This window comes from Pollicipes pollicipes, unplaced genomic scaffold, assembly GCF_011947565.3.
Source record: "Pollicipes pollicipes isolate AB1234 unplaced genomic scaffold, Ppol_2.1 Scaffold_6138;HRSCAF=7277_pilon_pilon_pilon, whole genome shotgun sequence".
Classification (NCBI taxonomy): domain Eukaryota; kingdom Metazoa; phylum Arthropoda; class Thecostraca; order Pollicipedomorpha; family Pollicipedidae; genus Pollicipes; species Pollicipes pollicipes.
Window position 1 is genome coordinate 20,533,118 of NW_023596818.1, and position 23,542 is coordinate 20,556,659.

At 49.6% G+C, this 23,542-nt stretch overlaps 1 protein-coding gene across 1 annotated transcript; it reads left to right on the plus strand.

The window, feature by feature from the left end:
* Nucleotides 1-444: 444 nt before the first annotated feature.
* On the plus strand, nucleotides 445-23,542 carry LOC119106288 (splicing factor 3B subunit 4; the record flags this gene model as incomplete). The annotated part of the gene is made up of 7 exons (XM_037229904.1): nucleotides 445-584; nucleotides 3,560-3,636; nucleotides 6,309-6,392; nucleotides 13,214-13,359; nucleotides 15,020-15,148; nucleotides 22,112-22,267; nucleotides 23,261-23,542. Coding segments are annotated over exons 2-7 (831 nt in total), but the record flags the coding sequence as incomplete, so codon positions are not given.

Consider the following 23,542-nt stretch of genomic DNA (forward strand, 5'->3'; position numbering starts at 1 on the left):
GCCCTGATGCTGGACTGTTCCACTGCTACCTCAGATGGGTACCTGTCATCCTCCAGTTCGGCTGCGATTTTGGAAGCGACTGAAGCGGAGGAGCTGTTGAAGGAGTGAGATATGTTGCGATGGCATCTTTGGGGCCGGGAGGGGGAGCAGACGTTGAAGCAGCCGGTGTCATGCAGGGTAGCTTATACAATTTTTGAGTTTAATGCTAGTAATCTGAGGTGATCAGTTTTACTACAACAGCATGACAAATCCAAGGCGATATGACAAATCTGTTTGTTTTCTAGCGGTGTATGTGTGTGCCAAACATGCACGATAGTTCCTGAGTTTGGAATGGGTGGCGGTGAATTAGCGACGTTCCAATTTGTGGACCTCGTTCAGTTCGCGCAACTGCAGCGTTTCTGACGCGACGCGCCGATGCCATACATGTGAATATTATGACGCTGTCTCAGGCGCCGTGAAGGAGCAAGGGCCTCGTGCATCAGCAGAAACGTTCGTTGTTCGGTCCGGTTCTGTGGCCTCGTTCCTGGTGATTTGTGGTTAATACGTCTATTGCAGGTCGTGATCGTAAGTTTTCTGTGGGACAGGTATGTAATTATTTTGGAGAACATTTTTATTCGGTCCAGAACGTTATGGATCATTTTTAATTGGGTACATAAAAACCGGCATAGTCAGTACATTTTAATGATAAAGCGGCGGTGTAGCATTTCATATTTAGGTGTAACAGACTGTGAAATTTGTGACGTAAAAGGTTATAAGGGAATGTTTTACCTATGAAGATATTAAAGCAAACATTTGATATGACAAAACCAGCTCCCAGTGTAGGTTGATGTAAGAACCTTATGTTACAAAAGGGCATTGTACATTTGTCTTCTGTAAGGTAGCAAATGTCATCAATAATCATGAAACAGGTACATCTACACTGTTACCTTCAAACTTTGATGTCAATAGGGAACATTTGAGTGTTCCAGGGGTTGTTACAGTAAAGTTGACATGTGATTCTTCCAAGAATACTGCCTTTTGAAGAAAGTATGAAAAAGACCAGAACCGAATACAACTTAGCCTGACATAGCCTAACCTAACCTAATGTAACCTAGGTGTAGGTATACAATGGTGCCTAACATTTTTTAAAAAAATCATACACCATTTGTTTGTCATGTTTAGGGCAGAACATATTGTAAATAATCTCAAAACAGGTAGAATCATGCTCCTACCTTCTAATTTTAATAACTATGATAGCGAGCTGGGCGCAGCATGCACCCCACCGCCTTGACTCCCCAGTGCTGTTTTCTGTGTTGTTGCATAATTCCAATATTTCTGCTTATCAAGAACCATACAAAATGTACAGGACCAAGGTAGCAATAATAACTCAACAGAAAGTGTTTCTTATCTTGTCTAGGTATGTTTATGAAATGGACAGGCCAGATTAGTCCAGAACATAGCCTAAACTAGCCTAGCCTAGCCTAGCCTAGCCTAGCCTAGCCTAGCCTAGCCTAGCCTAACCTAACCTAACCTAACCTAACCTAACCTAACCTAACCTAACCTAACCTAACCTAACCTAACCTAACCTAACCTAACCTAACCTAACCTAACCCGCACCCTATCCCTGTCAACCCAGTGTCCCATTGGCATCCATGTTCCCTGCCATATAGATGTACCATATTAAGAAGTTTTGTTTAGCCACCATATTCTCATCTTGCTTTTCATTCCCACCCAAAAACATCATATTTCCCCACCATGTTGACCAACCTACAAACAATATGAAAGACTGATTGGACATGCAAGAAACACATTTTATTGGATCCTTGTCACCTTGGCCTCATGCATTTTTATGGTTCTTGATGCACAGTAATGTTGTGATCACGCTTAGAAATGGCGCCAGGGTCGTGGTTGCTGCGTGTTTGCGCTCAGATGTTCGCTATTGTAGTTATTTAAGTTCCAAGGTAGGAGTTTAGATGACCTGTTTTACGATAAATTATGATATGTTCTGCCATGAAAACAATGATTGATGTACGATGCTCTTTCTTAACATGAAGTAGCAATGTATACCCTGACCCTAGCCTGACCTAACCTAACCTAATGTAACCTATCCTAACCTAACCTAACCTAGCATGATCTAACCGTAACCTTACCAAATAACCTAACCTAACCTAACCCGACTTGACCATATCATTGTCACTTGACAAATCTCCCTGCTCATTCCCATGCAACCCATGTTCTATTAGGATCAGTGTCATTGGTGCGACACACTGATGTTTGACCGACCTCTGTTGTTGTAATTATTATATTTTGAGGGTAAGGTAATAAGTTTTCCATTCAATGTTCCTGTTTTATCATTATTTATGTTGCATCTTACAAACAAGTTAGTGAACAATTTAATATTGTAGTGTCAGGTACCATTGTACACCATGACTGTCATCCTCAACACATTGTATAGTTACCTCATTATAACTTGCACAATAGTGATTTAGAGCCAGGTGACAATATATACAGCAATTGATATATCTGGCAATTGATCTCATGGATTCAGATATGGGTACCTCAACAATCATATATTTGTTTTTGGCTTTGATTGCCACATGGCTTATGGAATGACAGGATTTGAATGGTGTTATGATGTCATGAATACCAAGGTGACTTTGAAATACTCTCTGTGCTGTACCTGTTCCCATGGTCACAGGCATGCTGCTCAGGTACTAGAGGGGCTTATGTGGCAAGAAGGGCAGGACTGTGAACTGCACTAAGAAGTCTTCAAGGTGGCTATTTCAGCTCAAAACCCCATATAAATGAAGATCACTCCCTGTAAGAAAGCTCATACATCAAGGCCATGATGAGGGGTCAAGGCTATCCCTCTGTTTTTTTTAAGTCCCAGATTTTATGTTTTTTTAAGTCTCAGATTTGAAATACTCATTACTGATTGGTTGACATACAAGGGACAGAGGAAGAGGTTCTTCCTGTGTTATGTTATGTTGGAGTTAGCATGCTTTTGATCAGCAAAATGAGATAAGAAATAAGATGGGAGACTGCTGGCAACTCCCACAGACAGAATGTTTATTTTTGATGATGTGCTGAAAACATAACCCAAGGAACAGGGAGGAGTTTTACCCATCATAGTCACTGCATAACCAGGGAAAGGGAGGTTTGAAAATGGTCAACAATACATACCTAACATAATTTGTGAATGGACCTTTGTCAATGGCCAAGGGCATTGGGACCATCATTGAGAATAAGGGTTTTTAGAGCTTGAATCTTTATACCTAATATCATTCAGCAGCCTTTATATTTTCCATTACAGATCAGTGGCTCAGGCCATGTATTGTGTTGTAGCATTAGTTAGAACATAGAATGTATTGATGTGATAAAATGCATTCATGGCTTCTTATCAAGTTTTATCCATTGTATTTCATTACTGGACTACATGTTTGCACCTGCTGGCATAGAATATATCACTATTTTATTGTTTAATTTATGGTGTATATATTCCACTATGCATCATTATTTTCATTTGAACTTCTCATTTTATGAACACCTTCAACCATTAACAGATCCATGTGGTCCTCAGGTCTTTCAGGTGGAAAATCCATTGAGCCTGACATTGAGTCAAGATGGCAGCAGGACCAATATCAGAAAGAAACCAGGGTGAGAGACTGTCCATTTTAGAATGTTGTTAACACAAAATTGCATGCATTCCTTTTATGGAAATATTTAGAGCAGGATGATGAAACATTTCAGGAGGTGTTAGGAATCATGCTTTTATGATTTTTTTATAGTTATAAAACATTGTGTTTGAATGTGTCAGCTACTAGACCACTTTTATTTTCAGCAGTTACCAATTCATATGTGACATGTGTGGTAGTTTTCATGTGATGTTATTGCTGATTTTCAGCCTTTTGCTGTCACTGGTAAAAATATTTCTATTACATGGCCCATGTGGACTGCTGCACCGAAATACCAGCTTTATTGTGTCACGTATTTCCAGGTCACTTTTGCTCGGTGTCCAGAGACTGGTCATCACCTAGGTATTATTTTAGCTACTAATATTGAGATGGGATTAGGGAGTAAGGTGCTAAGATATGTTGATGGTATGAAATTGGTAGGGCTATCATAAAAATACTGGTCAGATGATTGAAGTTGAACTTGACCTAAATAAACAAGTGAATTATACTTCTGTGTGGCAGATGTCATTCAATTATGATAAATATAAGTGATAAGGACTTAGGGGCTATAATGTGCAGTAACTTAAAGGGTGTAAAACAATGTGGGGTGGCTAGGAACAAGGCAAATAAATAAGGATGAGACATAGAGGAAACCAGTTTCATTTATTAAAAGGTCAGAGTAGACCTATGAAAAGGCAGATGTCATTTAGTCACAGGAGTGAGTTGTTGGAATGGGCTAACAAACAAAGTTGTAGGAAGCCCCTCACTTATTATATTCAAAAATTGTTCGGACAAGTTCGGTTGGTCTGAAGATCCCATTTACTGCTAAATTTGTGTAGGTCAGGTGATTAATTTTGAGGATGTGTGGAACCCGAGGTAGGTCAATCGCGATGGACCCTTGTGGCTGTTGGTTAGATATCTTCATGTCCTATGTCTGTATGGATTTTTTTGTGTGCCCAGCTGATTGTGGAAATCTGGGCACCGGACCAAGCAGTGCAGCTGAAATATTAATGCTCCATATATCAGTTCACTTTTCCTTGTTTGATGCTATAATTGTGATAGAAGTGGGAAGCTGCTGCATTTATTTTAATGCTCAGTTTATGAAGCAGATAGATTCAACTACTCAAGAATATGAGCTGAATTTCTGTACTTTATCTCCATCAAACCTGTGCTGAATGTCAACGTGAGTGGTGTGATGTTGCGGCCCGGTGGTCCCTCGCCAGTGGGTTCAAAATTTACTGTGTTTGTTGGATGAACAGACCGATCTGACGACCGGTGGCCATGCGACCGGCGGCCTTCAGGTCTGCGGTCGCCAGACGTTAGGCCAGCTGGCAGGTCAGCTGGCAGGCCAGCTGTCAGGTCAGCTGTTAGACCGGCTGTCAGGCCAGCTGTCAAGCAAGCTGTCAGGCTGGCTGTCAGACTGATCCGACGACCGATGGCCGTGTGACCGGCGGCTGTCCGGTCAACTGTCAGGCCGGTTGTCAGGCCGGCTGTCAGGCGAGCTGTCAGACTGGCCTGCCAGACCAATCTGACGACTGATGGCCGTGCGACTGGCGGCTTTCAGGCTCCAGCCTGGCTGTGGCGTAGGCATAGCCCTGCAGCAGGGTGGCGGGGCCTTCAATGTTGTGTGGGGAGTGCGAGCGGGTCGCCGCAGGCCCCGGTGCCCCTGCCGCCGCGCGGCTGACTCCGGCGTGTCACGGCCCCGTCGCCCGGCAGTGGCAGCAGTCAGTTCCCCCTCCGACGGCCTCGTCGCCGCGGCGCCCCGGGCGGTGCCACTTCTGGATGGAGTGATACCTTACCGTGATCGACGGCGCAGTGCCACCTGTTGGACGTTGGTTCCAGGTGGCGCTAGTGTTGTGTTCCCCGGCCTGTTCCCCGTGTGGTATCGTGGAGGAGGCTTATCGTATCGCTGTATGGCCATTCACATTCGGCGTGCTGTGAGACTGAAAGATAGTCGTGTTATTCTTTGTGTTTACAGCCGGTGGCTGCGAGAGAGAGAGAGAGAGAGAGAGAGAGAGAGAGAGAGAGAGAGAGAGAGAGAGAGAGAGAGAGAGAGAGAGAGAGAGGGAGAGGGAGAGGAGAGGGAGAGGAGAGGGAGAGGGAGAGGGAGAGGGAGAGGGAGAGGAGAGGGAGAGGGAGAGGGAGAGGGAGAGGGAGAGGGAGAGGGAGAGGGAGAGGGAGAGGGAGAGGGAGAGGGAGAGAGGGAGAGGGAGAGGGAGAGGGAGAGGGAGAGGGAGAGGGAGAGGGAGAGGGAGAGGAGAGGGAGAGGGAGAGGGAGAGGGAGAGGGAGAGAGAGAGAGAGAGCTCTAGTGCGATGTTCTGTGTCGCGCTTTCATTGATTGAAAGCACGTACGAGAGCCATTTCATGTATGATGACTGACAGTGATGATGGGAACATTTTTAGCAGCATAATCTGAAAATTGATTAATTGTACCACTTACATAGTACTTCATTTTATGTAACCTTTTTTATTGAGTCCAAAAGGCCCCTCCCAAGTGACCTACCAAGGCCCGACATGAAGTGACACGATGCCCGTAAGCTGGCGTCCCGTCTGTTACCTTGTGCTGGGAGTTCGGACCGCCGGCTGGTTCCGTGCCTGCTGCGTTCTGCCGTGGGTTGACGCCGCTGACGGGCCGGCCGGTGCTGCGCCGCCAGATGCCACCATCTACTGCGGCGGCCTGGACGAGAAGGTGTCGGAAGCCATCCTCTGGGAGCTGTTTGTCCAGGCCGGGCCCGTCGGTGAGTGCAGCCGGCGACTGGCGCTCTGGCACCGCCTGTCGACCAATCACCGTCCTGGCATCCGCCGGCCTACTCCGGGGCCCACCTCTGTTCTGCGTACGGTCTTGATCTGTCGTACCTTGATCGCTGAGGGCCTGCCCGTCACTGTGTCGCACACGTCACCATCTTCGGTGACACTAGAGAAAGGTGGCAGTAGTTGCCCTGTTGTTTTCATCAGTTGACAGCCCCAGTCCCCATGCAGTGCGACACAAGCGTGATCACCTGCACCTCAGGACCCGCGCTGCCAACCGGCTGGTTGCGGCCGAGTGGCCGGGACCAGCATTGCTACGGTGGTTGTGCATGGTGGAACATCGGCGCCGGCATCAAGGCGATGCCGGCCCGGACTGACAGAAAGGGAAACGCGTCCAGAGAGGGGTGAATCACGAAGAGCGAGAACTGTCCGTTGTCAAGTTGCACAGTCTGTCGCCACCACGACTCGGTCCGAGTACATCACTTCATAGCGGCAAACATCTGCATAGTTGTGGTAGTCAGTATACATTAGCGGCCAAACAATAGCTATACTAGCAATCGCTTCTGGGTAGGCGTATCACTCACATTATTTCCCAACATAAAACAGTGCGATGAAGCTATGGAGGCACTTACGGTTCTCACACGACACACAATGGCACACACACAATAACACACGTTGGCGCCACTTTATGTGACCCATACGCTGACGTGTTGACCTCATGCCGCCAAAGCTGTTCTGTTGTGCCCGATAGTGAAGAAATGACTTGCTGTTTTTTTTTTTAAATCGATGGAAATCTACTGTCCACGTCGTCGCTTCAAAGTTTTTACATTTCTCTTGACGTGACGCGCTGCATTATGCGGGCTAGTTAGAACTAAGGTCTGGAACTGAGAACTAAGCTGTCATAGTAAACAGTGCCTTTAAAACCACCTTCATTAGTCATGCTCCGATTGCAGGGAATTTGTAATCGCCATTCCAGGCTCTGAAACAAAAAGGATACACTGATCATGCTGCCACTCTGGCTAGCCTCAAGCATTGTGCTATATATATATATATATATATATATATATATATATATATATATATATATATACATATATTATCGGCTCGAGGTCTTGACATATATGCATTTCTCGAAGTTTTCTGTGCCCACTCTGCTACTTACGGGACGATGTTTCGATCGTGACGGTCTCCAGATTATAAACCTTTCTCCTTGACAATGATGATGTGATGTGATGTTTCTTGTGAGGTCGTCGCAGGTAATGCTACGGCCGCGTTCGTATCGTATGTGTTCTTTTGAAGCACCGTCAGCCAAGCGCTTCGTCAACTGCATCTTGAAATGCATCGTCAACCATTCGTCAAGGCAGTTGGCGTGGAGTGCGATGGTGGTTACACCAGCGTAGATCGATTGCAATATTGTCATAACAAAACTTGAGAAGTGTATCAGTTGTCTTTCAACAATCCAAATTGTCGTCGTTATTTTTTAAATTAGTTATTGAGCTTTAAGGACGCGTCAACCACGTTGGTCATTTGCGGCGTATAAGCACGTCTACTATCCTTGCAAAGCTATTTTGCGTGATGTGTTGGTTGTTCTTTCTGTTGTAATAATGAGAACATTATCTTGTTATCTGAGCTGACTGATTGGACGCTGAGAAACATGACAGAAACTACGGGCAGCAAGACCAGGAAAACCTACTGCATAGTTGTGTTCTACTGAATCCCCACAAATGGCATGCTGCTATCACAAAAAAATCTTGGTATTCGTTTTAATACGCAACTATGTTGATTTCAACGTGCAACAACCAGACTTGCAATAATGGACAAATTGATTGCCTGACAATGCTGTGTTGACCACCCAGTGACAACTGCTGCTAAAATATGCAGGAGCAGATTGATCATCCTGTTTTGGGAGGCTTAACCCTGAATTTGCAATGCCAACCTGCAGCAAAACGGAAAAATGTATTTCTGACATACAGTGGTCTCCGTGGCTTCATGGTTCATCTCTCATGGATCTACCATAGTAAACATAAGATAAGCACGAACAGAACGGAACTTTTATGACTATTTCCTCTGTGTTATATAGCAGTATTAAGTGCAGGACAATACACTCATTCTTCTGTGCGGTAGGTAACATGCTGCAACCGGTTATAGAAGGAGCAGTGATATGTAACACAAGCCATGTGCAGCGTTCCTTACGTACAAGTTTAAACACTAAATGGTGCACCAATTACAGCAGCTACACCACATATTTCGATTATGCCGTTGTATCAACTTGCTAGGGCTGTCGTTTTGCGTGGTCATGTTGACTGGTCCTTGGCAAATGTGTTGTAATGTAGTTAATGAAAAGGGTATTTACAGCATTTTGACTTTTGCCAGTTAGCGTCGGCTCCAATCGGTAAAATCAGTAAAACCAAATATGACAGGCGGCATGAACCAGTTTCATCCGGATACAGTGGAAACCCTGGATTTCACATTTCGGAACTTACAGCCACATGCAGTAATATTAGGTGATGTCTATCAGGATGAAACAATCGCATGTGAAACATTACCCATCCCCAATACTACCGTGCTTATTTCCATGTGGCACTCCAGTTTTGACCTCCGATTTTAGTAAGTTAGCAGGACATATTTGACGCTGGGTAAGATAATTTTTAGATGTATACTTTGTTATTATAACTCGCCCGTCGCTACGCAACACGATTCCGTCATATTCATCGGAATTTTTGATAACGTGAAATACACGTTGAGCTCTAGGGATGGGATGTGTGTCATTGTTTGTTCTTGTAATGATGATTTAAGTTGATTTGTGGGATGCGTGATGCGTGTAAAACCCTCTTGGTGTAAGCACTGTTTGCCTGACGATGCAGCGGTTCGAAAAGTGAAGCATTGCAAGTTTATTTAAGAAGCATAACAAAGCATTCCTATCTTGTTTGTCACATTGTTTTGCGGGGGTGGGCTATAATCACCTGGTGTAAACTGTCCTAGCTGTTTTCTGCTACGTGCCCATGGTTTGCAGCTTCTCCCCTGGCGACAATACTTACTAGATTATGTCGCAGGAACTGCTTGGACTATTTGTGCGCCTTATGTTAATGACAACCTGTTCCACGCATCTTCATACAGCACGCTTTTTTGTCTTGACATCTTGCTTTTTTGTCAGCCAGACCTTATTCCTGCGATAGCTCTTTGAATGTCCCGTGTTCCACACCAACCGTAACATATGGACATGTACTTGGGTACCAAGGATGGATACCGGATCAATAGGCATCTGCATACAATTCTGTGCTTAAGGATCTTGGGAGGTTTTTTATGCCAGGCATATGTCTGCAGGTGCAGCACTTAGCATGCACTTTTATCTTGTCATTCTGCAATTCCACTCTGCTTTATTGGCTTGTGTTTCGTTCCACAGTGCTCGAGTTTCAGTCAGTTTGACAGCTGTTGCCACCGTTTGTTGCTGCCTAGCGGTCTGAAGCGGTAAAAACCGGCTTGCAGAGGCTGTTTCAACCGGCTGCTGCCAACTCCGGCGGAACCAATAAGCCATGTCTTACACGAGACAGAGCAAAACTCGTTAACAGCATTCGATTGGCGATACGTAGCTAATCTATCCTTGTGTTTGAGAAGAGGAACCTATTTAGACGAAATTGATGAAATAATCCAAAGATCTAAAAAGCCTGAAGTCTCGATCGGATTATAAGATCGATAGGATAATCTCACGTGCAAGGTTCTCAGAGTCTGAGCCGGAGTGCGTCAGGACAAAATATTTCTAATTTCGGAACGTCAAAGGATATCTTAGTCAAGGAACCTCCGAGTGAACGAATGCGCAATCCTCAAACGGAACGACTGCTTTGAAAGTACGTCCTCGGGTACTCAAGTTAAGCATGAACGAATCGATAGTTGAGCTGATATGGTACGCACTAAAGATAGCCATCCATATGACACAAATCTCAGCCATTCTGGAATGCATGTCAAATCCCGACTTAAGCAAAATTTACTAGACTGCTAAAAGTGAGCTTTCGGTGCGCTGAAGTGTGCAGGCGGCGATTTTCCGTGTGTACGAGGACATTCAAAGAGGGAAGTTTGCTGTTTGACTCCTCTTCCATTGAAAACCTCATGTTTGGTGCTTTCTAGGGCATCAAGGAATAAAACAGCGTGAAGCCCATCCAAAAAAGGGAAAACAATCTTCATTGCACCCACCATAGACCAAAGGGCAAAACTCAGCCAGACACGAGCTGAGCCAGAGCATGAGGAGAGAACTCGGCCAGACACGAGCTGAGCCAGAGCTAGAGGACAGAACTCAGCTAAACATGAGCTAAGCCAGCGCTAAAGGACGGAACCCGGCCAGACATAAACTAAGGCAGAGCTAAAGGGCAGACCTCGGCCGGACTCGACCTAAGCCAAGGCCTAAGGGCAGAACTCGGCCAGACACGAGCTAAGCCAGAGCTAAAGAACATGTCTCGGCCGGACCGGAGCTAAGCCAGAGCTAAAGAACATGTCTCGGCCGGACCGGAGCTAAGCCAGAGCTAAAGAACATGTCTCGGCCGGACTGGAGCTAAGCCAGAGCTAAAGAACATGTCTCGGCCGTACCGGAGCCAAGCCAGAGCTAAAGAACATGTCTCGGCCGGACCGGAGCTAAGTCAGAGCTTTCCATAATGGCCCATGAAGTTGCGAACGCTTGATGTAAAGGCAGACCCACGCCCACCCCCTCTCTATGCCAATAAAAGTGGAATCGGAAGTATCCGGTCAAATTTGCAGCAGTCAAAAAGCAACTCCCACACCAATGCCAGTGTTTTTTTTTTTTCAACAAAAACTGATAATCTTATATGGTTTGTTGGTTTGTTACGTCACCAAATAAATGCCAGAGGCCAGAGGGAAATATTTGCTCTAATTACTGCCATCTTCTGTCTTAAACTTTTGACCCAACCGTTGCTTCCGCCCTTAGGTTCTCCTTTGCGATCATTCTTCAACGAGGTTGGACCGGTCATTTACCAATCGCAGAAATAACTCTCGCTCTAATGAGATGGTCGTGTGAGCGTGCCTGCCAAGACGAGTGCAGGATTGTGCAGAAGTTTTCCACCCTGACACGGCGATGAACTGCCCCAGCGCGGTCGGTGTGCTCCTTTCCGCCTGCACTTACGAGTTGGCTCGCGGCCATCCGTCCCTCTCTCTCTCTCTCTCTATCTTCTCTCTCTCTCTCTCTCTATCTATCTCTCTCTCTCTCTCTCTCTATCTCTCTCTCTCTCTCTACTCTCTATCTCTCTCTCTCTCTCTCTCTCTCTCTCTCCTCTCTCTCTCTCTCTCTGTCTCTGTCTCTATGTCTTGTCTCTGTCTATGTCTCTGTCTATGTCTCTGTCTCTGTCTCTGTCTCTGTCTCTGTCTCTGTTCTGTCTCTGTCTCTGTCTATGTCTCTGTCTCTGTCTCTGTCTCTGTCCTGTCTCTGTCTCTGTCTCTTGTCTCTGTCTCTGTCTCTGTCTTGTCTCTGTCTCTGTCTCTGTCTCTGTCTCTGTCTCTGTCTCTGTCTCTGTCTCTGTCTCTGTCTCTGTCTCGTCTCTGTCTCTGTCTCTGTCTCTGTCTTGTCTCTGTCTCTGTCTCGTCTCTGTCTCTGTCTCTGTCTCTGTCTCTCTGTCTCTGTATCTGTCTCTGTCTCTGTCTCTGTCTCTGTCTCGTATCTGTCTGTCTCTGTCTCTGTCCTGTCTTGTCTGTCTCTGTCTCTGTCTATGTATTCTCTGTCTCTGTCTCTGTCTCTGTCTCTGTCTCTGTATCGGTCTCTGTCTCTGTCTCTGTCTCTGTCTCTGTCTCGTCTCTGTCTCTGTCTCTGTCTCTGTCTCTGTCTCTGTCTCTGTCTATGTCTCTGTCTCTGTCTTGTCTCTGTTCGGTCTATGTCTCTGTCTCTGTATCTGTCTCTGTTCTGTCTCTGTATCTGTCCTGTATATGTATATGTCTCTGTCTCTGTTCTGTCTCTGTCTCTGTCTCTGTATCTGTCTCTGTCTCTGTCTCTGTCTCTGTCTAGTCTCTGTATGTCTCTGTCTCTGTCTCTGTCTCTGTCTTGTCTCTGTCTCTGTCTCGTCATATGTACTCTGTCTGCTAGTATACTGTCTCTGTCTTGTCTCTGTCTCTGTCCTCTGTCTCTGTCTCTGTCTCTGTATCTGTCTCTGTCTCTGTCTCTGTATCTGTCTCGTCTCTGTCTCTGTATCTGTATCTGTCTCTGTCTATGTCTCTGTCTATGTCTTGTCTCTGTCTGTCTCTGTCTCTGTCTCCTTGTTCTCTCTCATCTCTCTATCTCCTCTCTATCATCTCTATTATCTATCTCTCTCTCTCTTCTATCTCTCTTCGCTCTCGCTCTCTCGCTCTCTCGCTCTCGCTCTGTCTCTCTCTCTCTCTCTCTCTCTCTCGCTCTCTCTCTCTCTCTCTCTCTCGCTCTCTCTCTCTCTCTCTCTCTCTCTCTCTCTCTCATCTCTCTTATCTCTCTCTCTCTCTCTGCCCGCAATTAGACATATGACTAGCTCTGACTGGTATCGCGCGACTGTAACACAAGCTTCTGTTACGTTGATCATGTTAGTGTTTCAGATGGGTGTTTTGTGGACAACTCATGCGCGCGAAAGAAGTCCCGTGATCGTTGTGTTATATAAGCTCAGCTGGTCAAAAGGAACATTGGATAGCTGGCAGGTCGGGGTTTCGGTCGTCTCGCTCTCACATATATAGGTCAGCAACACCGCGATCAGCCTGGTCTGCAGTCCACCCCGTCTGACGGTGCCTCGCCGGTCCTCTCGGGCCCGGGTTGGCGGCTGTCGGCTCTGACCTCGTGTCTGTTGGTCCGCAGTGAACGTGCACATGCCCAAGGATCGTGTGACGATGAACCACCAGGGCTACGGCTTCGTCGAGTTCATGGGCGAAGACGACGCCGATTACGCCATCAAAATCATGAACATGATAAAGCTGTACGGCAAGCCGATACGCGTCAACAAGGTAAGGTTCCGAGCCCGCTCTGATGTCAGCAGCAGTCGCGGATGGAGCAATTGTCAGGTGAGGTTCCGAGCCGGCGCTGCCAGCAGCAGTCACGGATGGAGCAATTGTCAGGTGAGGTTCCCAGCCGGCGCCGACGTCAGCAGCAGTCACGGATGGGGCAATCTTCAGATGGGGATCCGAGCCCGCTCTGATGTCAGCAGCAGTCGCGGATGGAGCAATCTTCAGGCGAGGTTCCGAGCCGGCGCTGCCAGCAGCAGTCACGGATGGAGCAATTGTCAGGTGAGGTTCCCAGCCGGCGCTGACGTCAGCAGCAGTCACGGATGGGGCGATCTTCAGGTGGGGATCCGAGCCCGCTCTGATGTCAGCAGCAGTCGCGGATGGAGCAATATTCTGGTGAGATTCCGAGCCGACGCGTATGTCAGCAGCAGTCGCGGGTGGAGCAGTCTTCACCAGTTATCAGACGAGGAGGATGCGCCTTGCGCTTACGCCGCCCGCGCCACCGATACCTCGCCTCGATGCTTCCGTAAAACTGCCGCAGGCAGACAAGTGTCCGGAGTCCCAAAAACAGTTACAGGACCCGGTCCCAGGATACCATGAACATGGATCCATATGGGACAAACATAAAACATGGGATTAACATGGATAAACATGGCACCCAGTGGGGTGGTGAACCCATCCTAGGGATCCAGGCACATGTCTGGCCGCAAGCCCTGTCACTGTCCGGCGAAGCGTCCGTCCGCGTGGCGGCGGCATTGCTCTGCGGCGTCGCCAGCGTGCTGCCGCCACCGAACGCCATCTGTCGGGTTTTGCTCGGCCGCCGGGGGGGAGGAAGGGGGCTGGACGGTGTCACACCAGCGGCCGGCCGCTTCTGCCGGCGCACCGGAGCCTCGGACGGCCAGCCGGCCCCTGGCGGGGGTGCGGCAGGCGGATGGGAAGTGCGTGGCGGTGACATTCACAGATGGCGAGCGGCCGGCCGTGCGCTGCGCCCCGCAGAAGGCGAAGTCATGGCGTAATGGCTAATTGCGCTGTGGCGCGGGAGTCGGCGTCGGCCTCGCCGGACTCCACAAACAGTCCGAACCGTTCCACGTTGATGTGAGTTATCAGTTTGGTGAAAGTGGTCCGCGTCCCCTTGTGGACGTGCGGGGATGCTGGACCATCGTGTTTCCGTCAACAACGCACCATTTCTGAGGTGACGGTGACCGATTGGGCAGCCGGTGAGATTTCGCCTAGTCAGCCACCATTTTGCGGCACGCCTGTCTTCAAGTCCGGGAGGCTTTTGCCCTGGTGTCAGTGACGACGTCTGATGACACGTGACAGCAACCCCATATGTCTTGTGATACATGCCATTGACTTTTCGCTGGTTGACTTGTCGGTTGCCTGTGACTTGTCTGTCAAAATATCGTGACAGTTGTGTCGCTAGCTGCGGGGGTCACGTGACGCGCATGGCGGTGGTTGTGGGGTTGTGTCATTCGCTCCTGTGGAGTTTTGTGGCGCGTGTTTCAAAATCTCGGGGCGTCTTGTGGCACGTCCACTTGTCTGTCCGCCAGTCTAGTGGTGCACCTGTGTCGGCGGTGGCTCCGATATTCATGTGACGCGTGTGTTAGCCGAAAGGTGGCCGCGGCGCACGTGATCCTGGTGACACACGCAACGCGGGTTTCAGGCGTCAGCCCACCAAAAGAACCTGGACGTCGGGGCTAACATCTTCATCGGCAACCTGGACCCGGAGGTGGACGAGAAGCTACTGTACGACACGTTCTCGGCCTTCGGCGTCATCCTGCAAACGCCCAAGGTTAGAGGGTTGTGTGGATCAATGCTAGCACGGCGTCGGTGGCAGGCTCTGACGGAGACTTCTCTGCGGGGAACAGCGCGGCGGAGGTCACTCCACAAAGATGTGGCGACTGGGGTCGGGGAGGGCGGGGGAATGGGAGGCCCGCAGATCAAAGCCTTAGTTTTACTGGGGCTGGTAAATTTTCGGTTGAGATTTTGTCTCGTGTATGCCACTGTCTTTGGATGATACGGAGGGAGGGGGAGGGCAAAGGTCGAAATTGATTGGTCTGTTGGCGTACCTCGCCTGAGAGGAACTCAGAACAAGTTTTCCTCAACTCTCAACAGCTAAGGTTTTCCATTTGAAGTAGTGATATTTGCGGGACAAAAGTAACCGCGTTGCTTCTGTAAACACTATTGTGTTGAAGCTCATAATTCCGTACTACGAGGTGAATACGTTAGCACGTGTATTTAAACTCATCGAAATCCCTTAAGAATCGTCGATCTATGTGACCTGATATTTATTATTAGTGTTTTGTATAAAGTTTATTTGATATTACATATGTATTTATTTAATATTTGTTATATTTATATTTACTTAATATTTATTGTTGTATTGATCGCCAGTGAAATCCCCCTAGACTAAAGGTTCCGCGCATGGTATCAATTACAAGTTGGTCACTCGCGACAAACCTAACCTCAAGGCGTTGCGTGGTATGGTAGTGTTATGCGTGGTACTAGCTGGTCCCAGACGTACATCGCGGGGTGTCTCCGAGAGATTCTTCTGAGAACCTGTCGGATGTTCAAAAACGCCGGTCCTCAGAAGTATTCTGTAAAAGCCAACGGCACAAGCTAACGCACTTCTCGTTCATCTCTGTTATTGGTTGTGAAACTTTTATGCGGTACGGGTGCAACTTCAGATCTTCTCTCACAATTATATGCAGAAGAAGACCACCATATTGCGTTCCCGGGACCGTCACATCCCATTCCCGACGCAGTGACCGCCTGGGCGGAAGTTTCAGGTGTCTTGTGTTCACGAAGAACGGAGACAACCAGCCTTCTTATATCACAGACTTGACCGGTTCATGACCTTTTTTTATTGTCTGACGACCCGGTTTCCCCTCGGAACGCTTATGCGAAACTTTGACATGCAGGTAGTATGCCACCTTCTGATTTGATCATTTTCTCGAAGTCCTTTTGAGAAGCTCAGAGTTACGATTTGAAGTAGCCACTTCGTAGGGAAAAATGTTATGCAACTCCCTACTCAGTGCTCACCACCATGGAAGTAATATTTTCATAAAGTGTATTTTTTGTAATTTTTGCAGGTTACAAATTGGTCATAATGATTGTGCAATAAGTGCTATGGGGCGTGGAACGCACTGTTAGGGAAAATGGTGGATAACTATGCAGACATGATCACGTGAATCCGAAAAAATGTCATACCATGGCTTTGGTTTTTTGTTTCTCCCCATGACGTTAAGCGCAGCGGGCCATTTCGATGCCTACTTTGGCTTTGGGAAACAGGCGTATCGCATAGTATGGTGACGCATTGGTTAAAAATTCCATCAATGCGCTTCTCGGTTAACGGCTTACGCCGTCCGCTGTGCCAGTCACGAACGTTCGTTCCCACTGTCTTCATCCATACCAGAAGAGGTGTTACTTTGAAGTCTGCGGGCCCGCTATATGCGGGTTAAAAGAACTTGAAAGTGAATACGTGTAGCCCAAAACAGCTGACGACGGCCCTCAGCAGATTCTGCCGTCGTCAGCTGTCGCGAATTAGGGCTGCACTCTGGTATTATGCGGAAAAAGTGCGCGTTGTGACAAAACGTTGACTGCGTAATTTGCACTAGAAAACAGTTGAAATTGATTTGCTTGTGGTGTCTTGTTGGTGCTGCCTTTGCACCGCCCAATGTTATTGCCAGACGTTTCTGGTGCTAAGCTTTCATCAGAGTATGTTTTTTTAAAAAAATATTCCCCAAATGTGGCACACTCGCTTTAAATGGTTTTGACTTAATGAATATGATTGTTTCGAGGTTGGTTTCCATTCAGAACCACCTATGCTTATAGGGCCAGTGCATGTTGAAGAAGTTTATACAGCAAATTATGTTGATCCGTACAAGACACCAGCGAGATATTTACGTGGCTTTTGCTTCGTCTGTGTGATTGTCCACACCTTCAGTGCACAGGGGGAGTTTTCAATATTTTGGGTACCCGTACTTTTCGTAAACTGTGCACCTGTTATGTTCGATTGCTTTAATCAAGGGCAAAATGCGCATCAGTCGATATAATAGGCACAGTTCAGGAACAACGCATCGTCGCGATACGGTGGTCTTATTGCATTTATAACACATTTATTTGCTGAAACCACTTTGAAAGGGCTTAGCTGAGCGTTTTCGGAAGCGGTTCGACTTGTTACAAAGGTTGAGCCACCATTGGCCGCTGGGATCGCCGGCCCGGAGCTTGTCATTAGCCTATCGGTGGAAGGTAAGTATGGCCACAAGACACGCCACGTGTCTAGCTGTGAGGGTCAGCTGGCTCCGCTCCGTTGCATAGCCACCGTAACGGGGCTTTCATGGCCACACGCCAGCAGCCAGTTCGTCATGTCCAGTGCGCGCGCACTGTCAGCATCAGTCACGAATTTCGTGGAATCACATATTGTTGGGGGGTGGGGGCGGGGGTCTGCCCCTCGGTCAGGGCCGACAGCGCCGTCGCCCGAGCGGCAAGGCTTGCCGCGGCCCGGAGCCTAGCCTCGGCTCAGCCCCTCACTGAGTCGGTGATGGGCGTGGCCAATCGGCACCGTCCAGACCGCCCTGTCGCACCGCCCGGCCGCCTGACCGGGATGCATTACGTGCCGCGGCCCGGAGCCTAGGCTCGGCTCAGCTTCCTGCGACATCGCCCAGCCGCCTGACCGGGATGCATTACGTGCCGCGGTCCGGGGCCTAGGCTCGGCTCAGCCCCCTACTGAGCCGGTGATGGGTGTGGCCGGCCGGCACCGTCCAGACCGCCCTGCCGCACCGCCCGGCCGTCTGACCGGGATGCAGCACGTGCCGCGGCCCGCGACATCACAAGTGCGCGCGCTGCTCTTGCCATCTGCGTCCGGTTTGATCGTGGGCGGGGTATAACATTTTTCTAAGTTAAGAATGTCAGCTGGAAGCGGTAGGCATGAGAGTATCGCTCGTGGGCGGTGATATTAATCACCCCGTGACATTTTTGTGAGCATGGAAGAGCATGCATCCTCCAGCGGCATGGAGGAGCAACTCAAGGCCTCCAGGCCATGTTTGTAAGCTATAATTGGCATCCGGCATATATATATATATATATATATATATATATATATATATATATATATATGTATATATATATATCTATATCTATATCTATATCTGTATCTATATCTATATCTATATATCTATACATATATATCTATATATCACAGTATGGATTTCGCCCCGGCCTCGCCACGCATGCGGCGCTGCTTGACGCCGTCATCTTTGCTACAGACAACTTAGAGGCCTGGTGGCATCATTGGTCCCCGCCGACATCTCTAAGGTGTTCGACAGCGCTGAGCACGGTCGCCTCCCTGAGAAGCCGGTGTAGTATGGCATCGATGCCCAGTGGTTCAGTGCATGGCCCGGGGGTCGTACACAGGTCATGCGGGGCGGAACCAGCGTGTTGGGTGTCACGCACGGCGTAATGCAAGGCTCCATATTGGGCCCAGTCTTGTTTCGATCTTCACAAATTACTTCACACGGCACATTCTATGCGTTAAGATCATCATGCGTGCTGATGACACCTAGTTACTCGACACCAACCCACCCGTTAACATTTTGAACCTTAAAAATCGTGTTGAGAAAACTTGGCGCTACTTAAACTGGAGTGGTTTTGTCGGAACCGTGTAAGGAGGAACTCTTCCAAAAACAAATGATTCTGATCAGGCTTCACTCTGCCTCACGCCGACCTACAGCTAACGGGGAAACTCGGCTACGACGAGATCAAAGCTTTGTAATGCTTCAAGGGTCCTGGGCGTCGCAATTGGCTGTACCCTCAGGTGGGGAAATTACATATCAATCATCATGTGTCGTTACTACAGTATTCTGATTGCGCTTGTCCAGTTGGTTGCCCGCTTGAGGCACCGCGAACCGACAGAGACCAAGAGGATGATGATAGAGGCGCGGATGTTTCCAAACATTCGGTACTGTTGCTCAGCTGCACATAAATAGCGGGTTCAAAAAGCGCTAGACCTCGGCGCCCGCATCGTCTTCAACCGAAATAATCACGACCGTGCGTCGCCCGCATCGTCTTCAACCGAAATAATCACGACCGTGCGTCGCCCGCATCGTCTTCAGCCGAAATAACCACGACCGCGCGTCGCCCGCATTGCTTTTGGTGGGTCGACCCAAAGCGCCTGCCGATCACTGAACGGAAGATGACGATGCGAAGCATCCTGTCTGACGGCCCGTGCACTTGAGACGTCGCGCAGACGGGTGGTCAGTGTTGCCTCGGTGTCCTCGCGTGCCACTCGAGTCCCAGCTGACGGTATGCGGTAGCTCCCGCCAGTGCGCGCCGAGCTCGCGCGCCGATGATTGGTTTCCCGAGCGGCTCGTACGTGGAATTCGCCGCCACCAGACGTTCGCCGTCTTCCATTGTTATTGCCTTGGCCTTAAAGAACAGCGTAGTCGCTTACCTGCGATCGAGGTGACTGTTGCGTCCTTTTTACCACCGTCCATAATGACCATGTGTTTTGACTTTCGTGTTCAATGTATGCGACGTAGATGCCGGAAGAGCCATGTTATGGAGCATACTAAATCTAAGATATTTATCTATCTATATATCTATCTAGTTATGGTGGTCATCACCATGTCAGTTGCAAAATACCTCCTGGCTGAGATCCCATGGAGTTTTTTTAATTGTTTTTACCCCATTTAGACACTTTTTAGCATCCTCAGTGCCGGCGTAACCTGGTTGAATAAGGCGTTTTACTGAACTGAAATACTTCACGGACTGCTATCTATGTATGGCGTTCATCGCTATGCCAGTTACCAAAAATACTTCGTCGCTGGGACCCCACGGAGTAGTACCCTTTGTACCAGTGTTATCCCATTGGGACCCTTTTGACATTTTTAATGTCATTGTAACCAGGTTGAATATGGTGTTTTACGGAACTGGCGAGATGCGTCGCAAATCCCACAGACCAACTCAAAGGTGACCCACAGGACGTATTTTGGCCGATCTTTTGTTACGATGGGTGCCGCGGGCCGAAAGGGTCTTCCCTGAACGCGGAACAACGGACAACATTTGTAATTCTACCGGCCTGGCCGGGCCCGGGCTTCACGCTTTTGCCCAGGGGGGGGGGGGGGGAGGAGATAATATCTGCGCAGCTATTTACCTCAGTTATAAGCGGTTTTCAGGAGCCAAGGGGTGCATTACTTTATTTAGTTATGTTGTTTAAACGTTTAGGCATTTGCACGCAGAACGGTTGATGATGGGCGGTTTTCCTGCTATAGTGCAGTAAAGGCAAAATTTAACATTCCTCTTTCGATTAACATGGGAGGCGAGACGTTTGTTAAACCCTCTCCCCCCCCCCGTAAAAAATCGCGCCAGACAGATAGAGATCAGACCCAGACACCGATAACTGCGTCGCAATGACACAGGACCAGCACACTTGGACTAAGGAGAGAGTGGACAACCGTACTGGCCAGGAGTGAGGGCTCGATGGGCACGGCCAGGTCGCATGCTCGCGTACACCGACCGGGCAATCGCCTGTGTTAGGGCGTTTTTTCGTGTGGACGTGGGATCTTGGCAGCCGGAGTGGATATGAACGTGAAACTAACCGCGTGTTGCAGGCCGGCCCGCCGTCTGTGTGACTGGGGCTTGAGGACGCACCCAGCTACTGGGGATGTGTGGCGTCGCCTGCCTCTCACCCTGGCGGGAAGGGAGGGCACCGCGGAGAATAGAACCCCGTACCTCCGGTTTTCTGGACGCGTAGCGTAACCGCCACACAGTCGGTACCCAGTCTCTGCCTCCGGTTCACCGCACGCGTAGGCGTAATCGCCACACTGTTGGTACTCGGTCTGCCGTCTGCGAGTCAGTCGGCGATCTGCAGCGTTCGGTGTCGGGAGTGCGCCTACTCCGGACCGAAAAGTGGCCAGCGGCACCCTCTCAAACCGGCCACAAACCCCAAACGAACGGTCCAAACAAACTCAGCAAACAGATAAATACAAACGGCCAAACCAAAATCGGGCCATGAAAACGGCGAAACAAACAGCCAAACTCAACAAACGGCCAGACCGAGATCGAGCCGTGAAAACTGCACAGCGGTTGAGTTCAGCGCGTGGTCGTATATCGACTGCTCTGGCATCGACGACCGAGCGCCTTTGCATACCTGCCTGGAAACATCGGCATCTTCTGAATGTTTTGGTCTCAGCCGCGACTATGTGAACTGAAAACCAGTGAACCGAATCTGCAAAAGTCGCCAGGCTTGTGGTCCCATGTATCGTCCCGGCACACAGCCGATCTATCGCCAGGCAATTTTCAAGCCGCCCCTTTGCTGCATTATGCGCCGGGGGCTACTGAGGGCTACATTAGCGAAATTGTCCGCTAAGCTGTGAATGAAGGGCGTACGTTCCAACGCGTCGGTCGAACCTGTTGGTGTAGTCTCCCAAAGGCGTCCGGCCCCATGAGCCCAGACTTTGGCCGCGTCCAGTGATGGCAGATAATGGCTGTCGCGTTTGTCGCCCGCTCAGGCCACGCCGCGCAAGGCCCATCGCTGCTGTCTGTTGTGTACAGTTCCCATCTAAATCAGAGGTGGTTGGATGATTGCATAACGAGGCGTAAACGCTCTCAAGCCAGAGCCGCCACAGTCTGCATGCGAGCTTAGTTGCCGGCACGGGTGGCTGGTGTAGCGCAGTGTGTTCATCCCGTCCCTTGACTGGGGGAGTCGCCGCCATGCTGTCGCTGCGTCTCACGTGTCTCTCGTCGGCCGTGGCAGATCATGCGGGACCCAGACACGGGCAACAGCAAGGGCTTCGCCTTCATCAACTACGCCAGCTTCGAGGCGTCCGACGCGGCCATCGACGCCATGAACGGCCAGTACCTGTGCAACCGGGCCATCTCCATATCGTACGCCTTCAAGAAGGACTCAAAGGTGGGTGGTGGGCGGCCTCAGCAGCCATGGATTTGTGTGGCTACCTGCCTGAGCACTACACGGCGCCTGTAGGCAGACAGCGCCGCTACACTGGGACGCTACCGTCGTATAAGGCCAACGCGTCATAGTACTTTAGGTAGCACCGAGAGTATACAAACAATAAGGTAAACCCAGAGCGCTCCGGTCTTGGCACGTATAGAACCTATGACTTAGGGAAAGGCTCAAGCCAGCGACGAATTCGGACACCACGATCATGTTTTGATTGGTCAGAGCTACTCATGTCATCACAGAATTCAACCCCTATGTCATGGCGATAAACGCCAGATCCTTGATTGCACAATATCCTAGCTGCGTGGGGCAGCATTCCCGGCTTGTGGGGCAGCAAGTGAACATCGTGAAGCGTGACAGCTGGTCTGTTCTGGTCCTCGCCGACATGAACTCAGAGGATAGCAGCGATTTTGCGATTTGAATGAAATGTTATGTACCTTACGACGCCCGTATATTGCGCGGCACCAAACAAAACAAAAGCAGCATAGCTGAGTGAGTTTTTTCCCGCGATGCCTCTGGGTTAATCATATGGCAACCGGGGCTTCCCTGGGTTAAAAGTTATAGCGGGACAACTTCATCTGACGTATCACACGGCGAAGATTGGCGTCCGATTTCGCAGCAGAGGCTCAGAAACGGTGCACTTTGTCGTAATGCTAAAAACGCATGAGCCCATCCACCTGGTTACCAGTTGTAGAATGCTAGTATTGCGGATAAGCTGCTCGCATCTGAGAGTGCCGCCGTCTGTGGCGGTTACTAGACTGCTCTCGAAGCCCGTCACTGGTGCCGTCCGTCGGACGGCGGAGAGCAGTGAACCACGTCTGTTGCGGTGCGTTAGCCATACCCCTGTGGCGCCGTCACTCCGGCGTCCTCACTCCACCGGCCACTCGGCGCTGCGGCCGGTGTGCTGAGTGGCGCGTCCCTCTAGCCTTGTGTGCCTGCGCGCAGGGTGAGCGGCACGGCTCGGCGGCCGAGCGCCTGTTGGCCGCGCAGAACCCGCTCTCGCAGGCCGACCGGCCGCACCAGCTGTTCGCCGACGCGCCGCCGCCGCCGTCGGGCACGTCACTGCCACCGCCGCCGGCGCCGCCGCCCATGCCGAGCGCGCCGCCGCCGCCGGTGGGCCTGCCGCCACCGCTGCCCCACTTCAGCGGGCCGCCACCGATGCCGCCACCGGGCCCGCCGCCGGGTCCGCTGCCCGGCCAGCCGCCGCTGCCCAGCCAGCCGCCGCCG